This window comes from Protomyctophum bolini (genome assembly GCF_963924005.1).
Source record: "Protomyctophum bolini genome assembly, chromosome: 16".
NCBI lineage: Eukaryota > Metazoa > Chordata > Actinopteri > Myctophiformes > Myctophidae > Protomyctophum > Protomyctophum bolini.
In genome coordinates this window covers 1,921,333-1,939,484 of record NC_137877.1, presented here as the reverse complement: position 1 = coordinate 1,939,484, position 18,152 = coordinate 1,921,333, and the positions used below count along the sequence as shown (strand labels likewise).

General features: G+C 44.1%; 1 protein-coding gene across 2 annotated transcripts in view; it reads left to right on the top strand.

Moving 5' to 3' along the window:
- The window catches only part of chmp2ba (charged multivesicular body protein 2Ba), a 22,566-nt gene extending 7,078 nt beyond the window's left edge, over nucleotides 1-15,488 (top strand). For both annotated transcript variants that reach the window (XM_080786640.1, XM_080786639.1), the window contains exons 2-6: nucleotides 5,072-5,163; nucleotides 9,193-9,387; nucleotides 11,781-11,883; nucleotides 12,107-12,213; nucleotides 14,217-15,488. In XM_080786640.1, the coding sequence (XP_080642766.1) occupies nucleotides 5,072-5,163; nucleotides 9,193-9,387; nucleotides 11,781-11,883; nucleotides 12,107-12,213; nucleotides 14,217-14,339 (620 nt within the window). In that variant the 3' untranslated portion in view covers nucleotides 14,340-15,488. The remainder of the gene's footprint in view (nucleotides 1-5,071; nucleotides 5,164-9,192; nucleotides 9,388-11,780; nucleotides 11,884-12,106; nucleotides 12,214-14,216) is intronic.
- The last annotated feature ends 2,664 nt before the right edge of the window (nucleotides 15,489-18,152 follow it).

The window sequence follows — 18,152 nt, the reverse complement described above, 5'->3', positions numbered from 1 at the left end:
ATACATAAAGAGTAGTTATCATGAAACATGCGTAAGCTAAGAATATAACAGTGGAATATATCCATATAATGAAACTATATATATATATATATATATATAAACTATACTATAAAGTGCTATGACTACATGAAAAAAGCAATTCTAGTGCTGTCTACGTAACATGCTACAAGTCTGTATCAAACGCTATCTAAGTCTACATGAATGGGGCTATATATCGGTGAAACTGACTCCGTCAAGGTTTTACCCCAATGCATATTCTGCCTCGTACCCTACCCCCCCCCCCCGCCCCCCCATCATCAAACCCATCTCCATCCTAGGACACACGTAGGCTGATCAGGCATCAGACATACAGGCACTTACTTGTGAGCTGTTACCTTTTCCACACTGAGCCAAGTTGTTGTCCAGTAAAATCCTCCACTCCTCTTGTCTTCGCTCTCTGGGCGTAGCGCGCCAGGGGTTGCCCAGGGTGTGTGTGTGTGTGTGTGGTGTGTGTGTGGGTGTGTGTGGTACAATAATCCGCTCGTTTGGCGTGCGGCTTCCGAGATGCGTATTTGTAGCATGGTGGTATCCCTCCCACTTTGAGACGTCGTCGGTACGTCACCTTGCGCGTTGTGCGTTTACTTTGCACGCACGTTTTTCCGCTCTCACAAGTATCTCGACTATAACCGAGAGCATCTGGACTTTGGCCGAGTTTCACAGAACACAGTTTATTGAGTTTATAGTTGTCTTTGTTTCTAATTATTAGAATTAAGGAGCTCATCATCATTATGGGAATAATATTTGTGCAATATTTGTGTGTCTGTTGTACAGCAGTTAATTCACTTTTCAATCGTTTTTCATGTAGTTTATCATCGTGACCTTATTTGCCGCCAATTAATAATGATGGGTTAATTGATTTTTAGGATCAATGAGGGTTAATTTTTTGAGGATTTTATTTATTATTAAAAAAAAAAATACCTCCAAGAAAATATTATGACCTTTTCCTAGCTTGTTTGATGCAGTTAAATATAACTTCTTTAGGCCTGTGTTTTGAAAGGTCTGACTGGGAGCTCAATTCACAGCTTTTGGGGGAGTCTTGAGTGGAGTTGGGGTTAGTCTGTACTGTAATATCAGTGAAATTGGGTAACTAATGGTAATAATCTGTCTGCTCTGGTGCTTTCTATTGCCAAATTTGCCACTGTTGAGCAGCGCTCCTAGGGGCATGTGAAGGCTGGGGCTGGAGGTGTATGTATGCCAACCTTCCTAGTTCCTACAACTTACTAGATGTGACACACAACTAGATGTGACTCACAAAAAGGGTGTGTGTGCGTGCGTGCGTGCGGTATCTGCTCATAAACCACGGTTGAATGAGTGACTTTGGGGACATGCATTATCTCAAAGGTGTCTTATTAGTTTGTGTATGCTACAATTGACCATAGAAAAGGACTGGGCGGGAACCCCTTTTGGTGTCTTAAGCATTATGTTATACTTTAGCTATTTTTGAAAAATCATGAAAATGTGTCACAAATCTTTGAATATTTATACCTTCAGAGAGAACGTCTTTGCTTCTGGGGGGGGGGGGGGGGGTCCCTGGAACAACATATATTCAGATGGGGGTCGGTGGCTGCTTACATATATTTTTTTGGGGGTCCTTGACATGAAATAGTGTGAGAAGAGAACTGCTGACATAGAAACATGAGCTTTTCAGAAAAAAAAAAACATTTGCTCTAAATGGGTCAATCAAATATATATATATGCGAAAGCTATAGCACAAGCTTGCGGAAAATATGTTTTAGGGATTTAGTTTAGTAGTCGTAAAAATTATTGTCTGCAGTCAACGTTTTTTAATGTGCTGCTGCAGGACACCAGATTTTAAAAGGAGGGGGGGAAGCTGTATTGTACTGTATGTGTGGGTTGTTCTGTAACTGTAATGATTGAATATCAGTGGGAGTTGTTTTAGAAGTGCTTTAACCCATTCTGAACGGGAACCCATAGCATCATGCTATGCTTTAGCTATTGGAAAATAGCAGATCTACAAGCTCATAGCGCGCCACCGAGTGGCGCGCTACGAGCTTGTAGGTCTGCTATTTTTGAAAAATCGAAGAACGACTGACATTTTTTAAAATCTGATCTGAGGTCAGAATGGGTTTAATCAGACCAGTGTGTGTCCTCCAGTGGAAACCTCGTATGAATCTGATCTCAGGTCAGAATGGGTTAACAGCCACCAGCATCCTCAATGTCTTCTCACTGTGCAGCAGTAGTTGATCCCATGGTGTCCATTCAACACACACGCACACACGCACACGCACACGCGCACACACACACACACACACACACACACACACACACACACACACACACACACACACACACACACACACACACACACACACACACACGCGCACGACACACACACACACACACACACACACCCCGCCGCAATTGCACACATACAGCCGCGTTGACTAATAGGCTGTGAATAGAAGATGCTTTAGATTCCACGGCAGCAGCAGTGAGTGTGAATGAGGAATGCTGTGCTGCCACTCTTTGTGTCTAGTCTGATACAGTCCATTTGTCTCTGCGTGGCGCGGAAAAATATTCTTTGACACAGTCGACTGTGTTCGTTGAGCTGTCGATGTCGAACCCCTTTTGGTGTTTTAATTAAGATTTTTTCTTATACTTTTAGCTATTGTAAAATAGCAGATCTACAAGCTCATAGCGCGGCACCGAGTGCCTCGCTATGAATTTGTACATCTGCTGTTTTTGAAAAATCGTGAAGATGTGCCTGAAATCTTTGAATATATATATATATATATTCTCTTTCAGAGTGAACATTTTTAACTCAAATCTTTGCTTCTAGGGGTTCATATATAACATATTTTCAGATGGGGGATGGCGGCCAATTACATATATTTTTTGGGGTCCTTCAGATGGACATGTATGAGAATGACTGACATAAAAACATAGGGTTTTTCAGAAAACTGTCAGAAGGCATTTGTAGAATCGTCCTCAGGTCTGAATGGGTTAACCCATTCTGACCAGGCACCCATTTTGGTGTTGGCATCATGTTATGCTTTACCTATTGAAAAACAGCAGATCTACAAGCTCATAGCGCGCCACCGAGTGGCGCGATACGAGCTTGTAGGTCTGCTATTTTTGAAAAATCGAAGAACGACTGACATTTTTTAGAATCTGATCTCAGGTCAGAATGGGTTAATCAGACCAGTGTGTGTCCAGTGGAAACCTCGTATGAATCTGATCTCAGGTCAGAATGGGTTAAAGCTAACGACGCATCACAGCGCAAGGCGTTTGTTAGCTTGAGCGGATCATGATGAATGATGTCGGCTCAGCGACCATCATGCAATGGAAAAGAAAACATACACAACGACAACACAAAGTGACAAAGACATGTGGAGTATATAAGCTAAGCTAACACTTTCCACATAACATGTGTGTGCCACCAGTTACACAAGTCTATGAATAGTCACGTTAACCCATGTTGGACTGAGGTCGATTAAAAAAAGGCTTCTAAATCCTAAAATCTTTCTGAAAAACCCCATGTTTCTATATGTCAGTGGTGCTCAACCTTTTTCATATCAAGGACCCCCAGAATTATCTCTATTGGGCCACGGACCCCCATCTCAAAATATGTAGTTCCAGTCACCCCCCAGAAGCAAATATTTGAGTTAAAAATGTTCGCTCTGAATATGGGGACTAGGTTGGTGGAGGTTGTGTAGAGCCCAGGATCACATTAGACGATTGACACAGGGGTGAAAAATGGGTTACAAAATAGTGGAATAAAAAATATATATATATAAAAAAAAAAGTTCGCTCTGAAATATATATTCAAAGATTTGCGGCCCCAATTTTCATGACTTTAAAAAAATAGCAGACCTGGCTACAAGCTTGTAGATCTGCTATTTTTCAATAGCTAAAGCATGACATAAATAATGCTATAAACTCCATGAGGGGTTCCAGCCCAAAATGGGTTAAGTTATGTTCTGTATGCAAACGACACTGTCGTAGCCATAGATAGGACTGTTACACATTTAGTTTAAAAAAGGACAACTTTAGTTTTTTTTCCAACCACGGTTCATGTTTTAGGTTGTTAAACCCTATTAACCACATTTTCTTTTTTATATATATTTTTTATCCCACGATTTTGTAACCCATTTTTCACCCCTGTGTCAATCATCTACTGTGATCCTGGGCTCTACACACCCTCCACCAACCTAGTCCCCATATATGGGGGACAATGGGAGACCAACCTAGTCCCCATATATGGGGGACAATGGGAGACCAACCTAGTCCCCATATATGGGGGACAAGGGGAGAGCAACCTAGTCCCCATATATGGGGGACAAGGGGAGACCAACCTAGTCCCCATATATGGGGGACAAGGGGAGACCAACCTAGTCCCCATATATGGGGGACAAGGGGAGACCAACCTAGTCCCCATATATGGGGGACAAGGGGAGACCAACCTAGTCCCCATATATGGGGGACAAGGGGAGACCAACCTAGTCCCCATATATGGGGGACAAGGGGAGACCAACCTAGTCCCCATATATGGGGGACAAGGGGAGAGCAACGGACTTGAACTCATGCTCCCTTCATGCCTGAGTGTCCAAGTTGCTCCTTTACACCTGACAGGGGGGAGTTTCCCTGGTTGGACGTAGCGCGTGGAAGGAACACGTTATTCCAACCAGTTCCTTTCCCCTCCATCAGGCGCCCCGGCTGGCCAGGGGGAGGCAGTATAGAGACCAGTTCCTTTCCCCCTCCATCAGGCGCCCCGGCTGGCCAGGGGGAGGCAGTATAGAGACCAGTTCCTTTTCCCCTCCATCAGGCGCCCCGGCTGGCCAGGGGGAGGCAGTATAGAGACCAGTTCCTTTTCCCCTCCATCAGGCGCCCCGGCTGGCCAGGGGGAGGCAGTATAGAGACCAGTTCCTTTTCCCCTCCATCAGGCGCCCCGGCTGGCCAGGGGGAGGCAGTATAGAGACCAGTTCCTTTTCCCCTCCATCAGGCGCCCCGGCTGGCCAGGGGGAGGCAGTATTAACCACATCTTCTTCTCCTTCTCTTCTCTGTGTCGTAGACATCATCAAGGAGCAGACCAAGGAGCTTCGAGGCACACAGAGACAGATCACCAGAGACAGATCTGCCCTGGAGAAACAGGAGAAACAAATGGTGGGGGAGACGCACACACACACACACACACACACACACACCGTGTTGTTTTGATTTTAGTATAAGTCATTTTCATTTAGTTTTGTCATATTTCAGTCACCTGGAATGTTTTGGTGTTAGTCTATTTTTAGTAAATGTCATAAGATTTTAGTCGACTAAATCTACAGTTGATTTAGTCGAACAGTTTTGCCTTCCTTGACGACTGTTTTTTTTTCACTTGCTGAAAAAATAGACGATCTACAAGCCTGGGCTCGTAGATCGTCTATTTTCAGCATGCAGCTAATTGTAAAATGACTTATACTGGATCTCTTGTCCGCTATAGTCCCTTCCTAACATTTTAGTCTAGTTTGTAGTTGTTGACGAAATTGTCAATATATATTTTAGTCTTAGTTTTAGTCGACGAAATCAACACCGACACGCACACACACACACACACACACACACACACACTAGCAACGATATGTTGCGGGTACGATTTATACACTTTCAGAAACTCTGATGATACACTTTGGAGTTTTATTGTGTATATTTCTACATATTGCATCAATATTGTATGAATACCTATAGGCTAATGCTTCATTAGTGCACTAACTGGCACACACGCACGCCACATGCACACGCACGCACACAGGCACGCACACGCTACATGCACAGGCGCACGCACGCACACGCTACATGCACAGGCGCACGCACGCACACGCTACATGCACAGGCGCACGCACACAGGCACGCACATGCACACGCACACTCACACAGAACCTAGAGCGACATAATTGTGATCAAACCAGATTGGCTGGTGGATGACAAAGGACCTGATTGGTCTAGCAGGTTAGCTTAAGGCTGAGCGTTGCGCTCTCTGTCTCTGTCTCTGTCTCTCTCTCTGTCTCTCTCTCTCTCTCTCTCTGTGTGAGGAGAAGAGTAGAACATTTCCCCTCTGCTGAAAGATGAAAAGACGTTCCCTGTGTTCTCCTCTCATATCTCTGTTGTATTAACCCATTCTGACCTGAGATCAGATTCATACGAGGTTTCCACTGGACACACACTGGTCTGATTAACCCATTCTGACCTGAGATCAGATTCTAAAAAATGTCAGTCGTTCTTTGATTTTTCAAAAATAGCAGACCTACAAGCTCATAGCGCGCCACTCGGTGGCGCGCTATGAGCTTGTAGATCTGCTATTTTTCAATAGCTAAAGCACGACATGATGCTAACACCAAAATGGGTTCCCGTTCAGAATGGGTTATGTAAATATCACACAGTGCATAATTACCTCCTCGGGGAATTATCATCATTAATGCTTTCCCGTAATTAGTCAAGCTTTTTTTCCCTTCTTTTTTTGTCCTTTTTTTGGTCTTTTTTTTTAAAAGCTTTGTTGTTGAATAGATCCTTTTTTTTCTAAGAAATGTAAATGACGAATATTGCAGCAATCTAACATAATCATGGCTCTCTGTCAGCCAGACAGCCACCCACCCACTGTGTACTGTGGTACGGCCTGTACTAAGATTAACCCTGGCAAGGAAAGGCACACAGGGGGGGACAGCTGTTTGACAAGAAGGAAAACCCCAAAGTAACACGTTATCCTGCCCACTTTCAACTGTTACCAACACATTTATTGCTGAAGCACGATAAGAAAACCCCAGGCCGTTCCCTGCCGATGTTTTTGAGCATCATCAGAGGTCCACATTCACAGTGTTCTGCTTGGGCCCGGTGCCAGCATCATCAGAGGTCCACATTCACAGTGTTCTGCTTGGGCCCGGTGCCAGCATCATCAGAGGTCCACATTCACAGTGTTCTGCTTGGGCCCGGTGCCAGCATCAGGCCATAGGGCCGGGTCAGTTATCGTGTGTCTCCAATGCACAGCTCAGTGGGACTGTGGTTAGAGTGTCCGCCCTGAGACTGGGAGGTCGGGGTTCGATCCCTGGCCGGGTCATACCAAAGACTCCCTGCTTGGCACTCAGCATCAAAGGGTTGGATTGGTCAAATCTACTAATCAAATGATTCCCGAGCGCGGCACGGCTGAGGCTCACTGCTCCTAGAGATATGGGTCAAATGCGGAGAACAAATGTCACTGCGGTAACGTGTGTGACAAATCGTATGACTTTGACTTTGACTACAGTACAGTACAGTACAGTACAGTACAGTGATGCACCGAATATTCGGCCGCAGAAAATATTCGGCAGAAAATGGCTAAAAGTAAAAAAATGCATTTTCGGCCCCAATAGGCATAAAACATATCACCGAATAGTGTATGGCAATTAATGCATTCAAAGGAGCTGAATAAATGTTTTATGGATCCATAATAGTGATTGTTATTTAAGTTAAGTTTTGCCATAACCATTTATTTTTGCCATAAATCAGGTAGCTTTAAAGGTACGGCCATGACAACAATTGTAGGAAAAAAGATATATATAATATTAATCATATTCGGTTTCGGCCAAGGATTTCCCTTTCGGTGCATCCCTAGTACAGTATGTATGTATTATATAGTACAGTATGTATGTATTATATAGTACAGTATGTATGTATTATATAGTACAGTATGTATGTATTATATAGTACAGTATGTATGTATTATATAGTACAGTATGTATGTATTATATAGTACAGTATGTATGTATTATATAGTACAGTATGTATGTATTATATAGTACAGTATGTATGTATTATATAGTACAGTATGTATGTATTATATAGTACAGTATGTATGTATTATATAGTACAGTATGTATGCATTATATAGTACAGTATGTATTGTATGTATATAGTACAGTATATGCTTCTCTTGAACAAGTTTGAAATGTAGTAATTTACAGATGCCCCTGTTCTGCTTAGCGGGCAAACTCAGCATTGACCTGATGCAGTGTGTGTGTGTGTGTGTGTGTGTGTGTGTGTGTGTGTGTGTGTGTGTGTGTGTGTGTGTGTGTGTGTGTGTGTGTGTGTGTGTGTGTGTGTGTGTGTGTGTGTGTGTGTGTGTGTGTGTGTGTGTGTGTGTGTGTGTGTGTGTGTGTGTGTGTGTGTGTGTGTGTGTGTGTGTGTGTGTGTGTGTGTGTGTGTGTGTGTGTGTGTGTGTGTGTGTGTGTGTGTGTGCATAGCATGTATTTTAATGAGCCTGCTCAGCTCTTAAAGTGTGTGAGTGTGTGTGTGTGTGTGTGTGTGTGTGTGTTCCAGATGCAAGAGCACTTCTGCTGAGTGGAACAGCAATGAGACGCTAATGACGGTGTTAGCCTTCACACACACACACACACACACACACACACACACACACACACACACAGAGCACAGTGGGGGAAGGGGACTACAATAGTATGTTGTGCAGATTACAGAACATTAATACTGTACATTATTGCTTGTGTGCTGCGAGACGCAGGCAACGCACACACCTCCTGTAAGTGTTGGAACGCACACACACACACACGCACACGCAACACACCCCAGGTTTTTACAGCAGTGCTCAAAGGCCTGGCTCGCTTGTAGTAACCGGGAGCTGCAGTCTAGTCCCAGGAGACACACACACACACACACACAAACACACACACACACACACATTACGTACGGCCCCCATGGGCAATCAGCGTATTTTATATGTTTACCAAAGTTAAAGGGGTATATTAGCTTGCAGGTGTCTAAACCCAATGACTATTTACTCTCTCCAAGTGCATAAACCCAGCAGCCTCTGGGGAGCGCGGTGCATTATATTTGTTTGTTTATCAATCTGTCGACGAGGCATGTTATGTTACAGTACCGCTGTTTGTGTGTTTTCTAATGACCTCTTTGTAGATCAATTTGTAACTCTTGAGACTAGTGAGTACAAATGGAACCATCCATTAGGCTCCAATTGTACACTCAGAGTTAACTTAACCTAACTCTCTCTCTCTCTCTCTGTCTCTCTTTGTAAAAATGGCAAAATATGACTCCTTGAAGTGGGACTCATAAAATGTCCCTGGGACTCCTCCAAAAGACCATCCCTGCATTCTTGGACTCATTACATTGAAAACCTGTTGACATCACTGTCCTCGTCTCTCTCCTCAGGAGGCGGAGATCAAGAAGATGGCCAAGAGTGGCAACAGGGAGGCGTGTAAGATCCTGGCCAAGCAGCTGGTCCAGCTCCGGAAGCAGAAGAACCGAACCTACGCCGTCAGCTCCAAGGTCACCTCCATGTCCACGCAGGCCAAGGTCATGAACTCCCAGATGAAGATGGCCGGAGCCATGTCCACCACCGCCAAGGTGAGTCACGAGAAGAAGGGAATCACAAGTGTTCCCGTGTCGTATTTTCAAATCCATTTGAAAACACGACACGACGAAAAAAAGATAGGACAAACACATGCAGCGGATTGTAGTCTAGAGAGAGCGGCCCTCAGTCACCCGTTGGAATGAAAATGCATGCCTTTCAGGCAGCCGTTGTATCCTCGTCGTCTGGCAGGTATATCTCTTTGAAAACCTTTTGTGCCTCTGATTGTGTGTGTGGGGGGGGGGGGGTTGTCTCGGTGACGTACAGCAGGGCAATGAATGACTCCTGAACGTAACCGCGTAGAGTCCCAATTAGTCAGACCTACTCCAGGGTTCGTCCAAATGATCTGTAAAGGATCTGTTTACCCTTCCGTGCCTCACTGAAGGCTGTGTTTGTCTCACATCAAAGTGTCACTGAAGCCCTTCCCTCAGCCTGATAAGCCCACAGTAACTGAGGGCAGAGCAGACCTACTAACCTAGTTTAAGAAATGACATCCTACCAAACAGCAGTCTCAAACTCCCCCACAAAAACACCCATCTCTAGAATGACTGCAGTGTCTCTGGTGTCTACACACACACACACACACACACACACACACACACACACACACACACTGTGATAACCACAGAGAGTTGGGTGAACTAGTTTAGTTCCTGTGTTTTACTCGCATATCACTATTTCAGTGTTCACGTGGGATGTGTTAAATCATTTGATAAATCATTTGATAAATCATTTGATAAATCATTTGATAAATCATGACTCGTGGCGTCGTCACCGGGTTAATGAAGTGTGATCAGGACGACATGGAAATGAGAGACAGACAAAGCTTCCATCCACAGGTCATATTGTAATTAGGCTTCCTGGTTAATGAGCTATGAAGAGATTTAAAAACACATGTTGTTTGTGTGTGTGCATTCAACCCATATTGTAGACATACTAGCATCGCTACTCTGTGGCGGAACATTCAGAGGAAAGAGCAGATCTACCAGCGTGAGACGTGTTGTGGATAGATAGATAGATAGATAGAGTTTTTATTAAAGTGTCCTACATCATAAGATGCCCAGCCCACACAGGCTTACAAGACACTCACAAAATTGTACATATATAATGATGATACATATACACAAATAGACAGTTACTCATGGATACATCGTTCTCCAACGTAACTGCCTTCTCTGTGAATTTTCTAAAAAACAAAAACTTCATTACTGAACAACCAATTTAACATAAAACCCTCAGACATCCAAAACAGATCTGGGTTCTTATCCTGAATTTCTTTTTCAAATAAAAAGTTTCTTAAATCATGGCATAGTTGGACAATAGAAAACAAAAGGAAACACATGCTCTACAAGTGTCTTGTAGGTGTGGGGGATGCACACGCAGATCCGACACACTCCAGAATCAAGAGGCTTCAGTTACATTTCCAGAAGATGAATATAATATGTCCACTTTCTCAATTTATATTTTCCTCAACTGGGTTAACACAAAACGAACACGTTTCAGCTTCCGTCAGCGTTTTATTGTGATGTAAAATGGCACACAGCGTGTTTTCAGACACACACAAAGGACGTTTCAAAGCTCGCGTTCACGTTCGCCTGTTGGTAGATGTAGGTTTCTTTTTTCTTTCTTTCTCTTACTGATGTATAGAGTTGTTGTCTAGCCCATTCTGGGCGGGAAACCCTTTTGGTGTTAGCATCATGCTGTGCTTTAGCTATTGAAAAATAGCAGATCTACAAGCTCATAGCGCGCCACCGAGTGGCGCGCTACGAGCTCGTAGGTCTGCTATTTTTGAAAAATCGACTGACATAGAAACATAGCTTTTTCAGAAAACTGTCAGGATGTAGAAGAACATGTTTAGAATCTGATCTCGGGTCAAAATGGGCTAGACAGTTGTGGAACAGTTTTCTGACAGTCGATTTGTCGGAGCGGAATGGAGCTGACGTGCTGCCTCAGACTCAACCGGGGGGAAAGTAGGCCAGGCTGGTGTCAGACAGAGAGACAGAGAGCCTCACGCTGTGAGAGCCTCACGCTGTGAGAGCCTCACTCTGAGCACCGGAAGGAAGGAAGGAGAATGCATAATTTGTGTGTGTGTGTACGCACTTGTTTTCTGGGCTTCCTGTTCCCACAAAGGAAATTAATATTGTGCACTATACTAATCTATAATGAGGGGAATTCAGTTAGTCGAAGATGCTTTTAAGTGTGTGTGTGTGTGTGTGTGTGTGTGTGTGTGTGTGTGTGTGTGTGTGTGTGTGTGTGTGTGTGTGTGTGTGTGTGTGTGTGTGTGTGTGTGTGTGTGTGTGTGTGTGTGTGTGTGTGTGTGTGTGTGTGTGTGTGTGTGTGTGTGTGTGTGTGTGTGTGTGTGTGTGTGTGTGTGTGTGTGTGTGTGTAGACAATGCAGGCTGTAAATAAGAAGATGGATCCACAGAAGACCTTGAAGACCATGCAGGACTTCCAGAAGGAGAACATGAAGATGGGCATGACTGAGGAGATGAGTAAGGCTGGGGTCACTCGCACACACACACCCGCACATGCACACACGCACACGTGCGCACACCGATTCGAATGATGCGCTACTGCCGCATTTTTCAAATGTTTCCAACCGCTACATCGCTCCAAAGTACACAGTGGTTGTAACAGAAAAATCAATGTATTTGCTTCACTGTAACCTTTGACCTCCCTCTCCGTGTCCCCCCTTCCCCTCCCCTCCCCCTCCAGTCAACGACACTCTGGATGACATCTTTGACGAGTCTGGAGACGAGGAGGAGTCTCAGGACATCGTCAACCAGGTGCTGGACGAGATCGGCATCGAAGTCTCGGGAAAGGTGAGAGAGAGAGAGAGAGAGGGGGAGGGGGAGGGAGGGAGGGAGGGAGGAAAGGTGGGAGGGAGAGGAGACAGAAGACAGGAGACAGGAGAGAGAGAGACGGCTCTTGGCTGCCTGGTCACTTGAAACTTAAAACACAACACAGTACACCTAACTTGCTTTGTACTAGGGCATTCACTTCTAGTCATTTTTACTTGTTTAACTACCCTACCTATTTTTTTATTTTTCTTAAATAAATATTTGTACATTTAAAAACTGTACATTGGTGACTATAACCATAATCTACCACCTGATCTTGAGGCCTAGAAAATCGGGATTTATTTTTTATTTTTTATCTCTAGTCAACTAGTACCAACAAGGTCGACTAGTGGATTTACTAGTAAACTAGTGGACTAGTTGCTTAATGCCCTACTTTGTACAGTACCTTTTGTACACTAACAGACACAAGCCATCATGGGTTGTCCCCTCCTCATCCCAATCCTATGTTCATAGAACACACATTACTGTATCTCCATGGCCCAGTAATGGTGACATTTACAATAACCTTTTTGGTGTTTTGAGCATTATGTTATACTTTGGCTATTGAGAAATAGCAGATCTACAAGCTACTGACCCTCATTTAATGCCATTTATATCTGGGACGTCAATTTATTATAACTTTATTATAACATTTATTTATTTAAAATATCATAAAATCAATGTCAACTTAACTCTGAGAGAGTACAAATGGAACCAAATGGACCTGTTATGGTCCATTTGTACTCTCCATTTGTACTCTCTCTGAGGGCCAAAAGCCCTTGAATAGAGCGTCGCAGTCCCGCCCCCTTTCTGAACAACGAGTGGCCCAGGAAATTAATCACAATGCATTTTGACCATAGGCATTTCAAAAAGTATTTATTTAAAGACCTTTTTAAGCGTCGTACGAAGCCAACTCTTGTCGTGACCAATCATGACAACAAACACAATATTTTGGACCAAACAAAGAATTACAAAGAAGAAAAACAACAAAAAAAGTGTTGTAACCTGCTGTTTTTTTCCTACTTTCTAATTCTTTGTTTGGCCCGAAAAAAAAGTTGCTCCACCCCTGCTTTAGTTTCAAGTGCCGTTTAAAAAGAGCCAGAATCCGAGCCAGGAGGAGACCTGATGCCGCCACATGGTGGTTGGGACCCACTCGCCTTCAGCTCATTCTCCACATTTACTATCACCATATGTACAGTTTGTATGTGTGCCGGTTGTCCCATCTGCTGAGCGTCTGGCGCCCCCTGGCGGTCTTCATGGGTTATTACCCCTCCTTCATGACTCCATGGTTTCCCCCTATAAACCAGCGCACAGCAGGAGGGGAGCAGATAAAAGCAGAAAGACGGTTCCACAGAACGTCTGTTAACGGGACGTTTCACCCCCAATAAAACGTTGGGATGATAATTTGCACCAGCCTCTGCCTTCGCTTCAAGCGAGAGAGATGTTCGCTACAGTCGACCATATGTTAGATGTTTGCTCTGAGTTTAATTCTTTCATAGCGCGGCACCGAGTGGCACGCTACGAGCTTGTAGGTCTGCTACTTTTGAAAAATCCTGAAAATGTGGCGAAAATCATTTAATATTTATTCTTTCACAGTGAATGTTTTTAAGTAAAATATTTGCTTCTGGAGGGTCCCTGGAACAACATATTTTCAGATGGGGGGGTCGGCGGCCAATTACATATAATCTTTGGGGTCCTTGACATGAAATATTGAGAACCACTGATTTAGAAACATGAGGTTTTTCAGTTTTTTTCTTTATTTCGACGTCAGGCCTGTATGTGTTCCCAACCCATTGTGGTGTTAGCATCATGTTATGCTTTAGCTATTTTTGAAAAAATCGAAGAACGACTGACATTTTTTTTAAATCTGATCTCAGGTCAGAATGGGTTCATCAGACCCAGTGTGTGTCCTCAGTGGAAACCTCGTATGAATCTGATCTAGGGTCAGAATGTGTTAAAGGGGAGTTGTTCCATGTGTGTTCCAGATGGTGAGAGCCCCGACCGCCGGACGGAGTCTCCCCGGAGCTGCCGCGGCGTCCTCCTCCTCCAAAGCCACCATCTCAGACGACGAGATCGAGAGGCAGCTGCGAGCGCTGGGGGTGGACTAACACACACACACACACACACACACACACACACACACACACACACACAATCTGACAGACAGACGCATTCATACAGTACACACACTTGCCCACGAATGTCTCGGACACAAAGTACAGTTTATAGAAGATGAATATCCGATCTATTCTTGAGAATTAAAAAAAAAAGAATAATCAGCACCGCCACCTCTGTCTCTGAAAGGGCTACACTTTTGTTGTGACCTTTTTCGATTTTTTTCTAAAGCCCCAATTCGTACTTCATACGAGCACGACGAACAACAACAACCGAATTAAATGTCGTACGATGAAGTATTAATTAGGCTTGAAGGTTTTCCAACCTGGCGTTGGTGAGGTCCTTTTATTATACACGTGGCTGAGGCGTTGGGTTTTCTGACCGTTTCAGCGGGTCAGACATGTTTTAACAGAAAAACGTTCCGTAGTTTTGAATGGGTTCAGGGTTGAATTCCTAACGTAACCTCACAGTTCATCTATTAGGTAGGCCCGCCGGTACTGAACCAGTACTGAACCAGAACTGAACCAGGGTCTTTTCAATGTAACAACCCACCTGGTTCATTCCGTCTGAACCAAACAGGTTTACTGTACATCCTCTGCATGAGTTTCTTTTTTTCCTCCCTCCATCACTCAAACATCTGCCAGCCTTTATTCGATGCCTTGTTCCGTCATCCTGGGGGAATAGTTACTAATCATTACTATGTTGTCATACATCCTTTAGGTACATCGGCATCCCCATGCTTATTGGTCATGAATAGGACACATACTGTCAATGTCTAGATGACTTTTAACACCCCCCCGGGCCTAGTCCTAGTCCCTCAGGGTAAGTCCTAGTCCCTCAGGGTAAGTCCTAGTCCCTCAGGGTAAGTCCTAGTCCCTCAGGGTAAGTCCTTGTCCCTCAGGGTAAAGGCCTATTCATAGTCTGGATTTTCGGTGGTGAGGTGACTACCGCTCCGGTGGTGAGGTGACCACCGCTCCGGTGGTGAGGTGATCATCGGAGCTGAAATAACGTTGTAAAAAACAGAGAGAAGGGCTGGAGCGGTGGCGGTGGTGGTTTGCTCTTCACCGCGGCTCTTGACGTCATGTTGTAGTTCGGTGGTCACCTCAGTGACGTCATGTTGTAGTTCGGTGGTCACCTCAGTGACGTCATGTTGTAGTTCGGTGGTGGTCACCTCACCACCGTAAATCCAGACTATGAATGAGCCTTGAGTCCTTGTTCTACTTCACGTAAAGATGCATGAGAATCCACGGTGCGATCGATCCATCGTACGCTACGCAAAGCATGAGCTGGACAGCGACTAATTGGCATCACCGGCCCGCTGCTGTTGTGATACTGTCCAGTAAGAAGCACTAATTAATACTAATTAAAACGTTTTGACGGGCATATCAAAGACATTTTTGAATGGACGTTTTAATGCTACTGAATATGTAAGATGTACGTAATCCTCTTTCTTTTTTTTTAAGGTTTTTTTTCTTGTCTTGGTTGAGCTTTGCATTCTATTTTTAGCTCCTGCGAGACGTGGCTCTGACCTCGGCTGCTGTGCAGTTACCCTCGTTGTTTTATGGCTGCCTCGCACGCACACACACACACACACACACACGCACACGCACACGCACACGCACACGCACACACACACACTACGGTTAATGTTCTGATGGAAGTGTGCATACTGATGTGGCTACTGTGATCCAGGCGGTGCCGAGACTTCTGTAGCGTCATCTCTTAAAGGGACACATAAAAATATATATGTTAATGACGTTTAGAAGCTTTAGAACACTTTCCTGGGGGTCTTTATGTGTGTAATGTGTGGTTGTAGATATTTTAGATTGTAGCAGTGAGCCCAGTGTCACTGATGTCATGGACACTGGTCTCACTTCCTTCCTGGACTACAATTCCCATAATTATTTGGTGCACTGCTCCTCCTTGTGGATAGGGGGGGAGGGCTGTCTTACTGAGACAACATGTAGTCCAGGAAGTAAGTGAGACCAGTGTCCATGACATCAGAGACACTGTGCTCACTGCTAGAATCTAAAATATCTAAAACCACATATTACACACATAAAGACCCCCAGGAAAGTGTTCTAAAGCTTCTAAAAGTGTCCCTTTAATGTCAACATGGGCTTTGGGGCTCTTACGGAGGTCGGTACCAACCAACGCACGCCTGCTCATATTGGATGCAATCCTTAAGTCTTCCTCCAGCTCTGAGATTTGTTTCCTTATTTATTTTGTCATTGCCAAAACAAAAAAGAGAAAAGTATGAGACTGTCCTTTCTCTGATTGATGTATGTATGTATGTATACAATGCATAATACAGAATGTGTTTATGCATCACAAAAAAAAAACTAACTTCCTTCGTCTATCTTTCATGGTCATGGCTGGAAAAAATGCTGGGTTATGCAATTCGGGTCTTGGTTTTAGTGCAATTGTCCAGTTGGGGAAATGAAGATGGTTTCCATACTTAAACATGTAATGTATGTATGCTTCTGTATGTTTCCTTTCATCATTGTACACAGTGACCCATTTTGGGGTGGGTGGCTTTTATAATGAATAAAAACTCCTTCTGGTACAATTAGTTTAGTGTTCTCTGCTTTTGTCTTTCAGCCTCTGAGCCAATTTACGTAACCTAGTCTGTCAATAATTTAACTATAACATTAGAGCAGGATTCTTGGCAAGTGAAAGGTGTAAATTAGCAACACACGCCTGTTGTAAAAAAAAAAAGCAAAAAAAGCAAACATCTGCTGAGCGTTTGTGTATTCTGTGCAAACGATGACCGTTTATTTTAACTGGTCTAAAAGAGCCCAGGGGTTTATGAAACCAATTAAAACACCATTTACAGAATGCAAGTAAAAGAAAACTCAGAATTATACTTACTAATTGGCCTTGCAAAACGTGAAGCGATAAAACTCATTTGCGTTTATGCTCGGGAGAAGTCGCGGTGCGACAACGCGAGAGTATTTACGTGAGCGCCGTCCCGTGAATTTGTTGCGCACGTGCTCGGTATACGTGCACACGCCCCCCCCGCGGCTCACCGGACCTGGATTCTGTTTCGGGTTTTTTTATGCTTGCGTTGTTGAGCCACTCTTCAACAGACCTGGAGGAGACCTGTTGATCCAGACCTGGAGGAGACCTGTTGTTGATCCAGACCTGGAGGAGACCTGTTGATCCAGACCTGGAGAAGACCTGTGGTTGATCCAGACCTGGAGGAGACCTGTGGTTGATCCAGACCTGGAGGAGACCTGTTGATCCAGACCTGGAGGAGACCTGTGGTTGATCCAGACCTGGAGGAGACCTGTGTTGATCCAGACCTGGAGGTGACCTGTCGTTGATCGTTGTTCCCGTTTGTAAGGTCCTTATTAACTCAGATTACAGTTTTGCTGCACTGCTTTGAACGGTAACAAGACAACTCACCCCGTTTCTGTTTTCCTCCCAGAATTCTCCCCCAGTGAGGGGACGGTGGGAGAGGCTGGACAGCAGACGGCTGGACTTTGAATTTCTCTAACTATAAACTTTCATGACGACAGCAGACAGCCTAAGTACAAATATAATTTATGAAAAGCTACTACAGTGAAGTCTGTTCACAGAAGTTGTTGCAGGATATGTGGGGATTATCTGATGAGGTACCATTTGAGTGGGCAAAACCTTACGTATACTAAATAATACTAAATTGTTTATAAGGTCAATATAAGTCAAGCCTTTCCACAGGAGTATCCTTTTATATTTTTTCCAAAAAGAATACAAACAGCCAATAGCATATTACAAAGTTATCCCCCTCACTGGTGAAAACTCTGTGAGGAAAAAACGGGCAA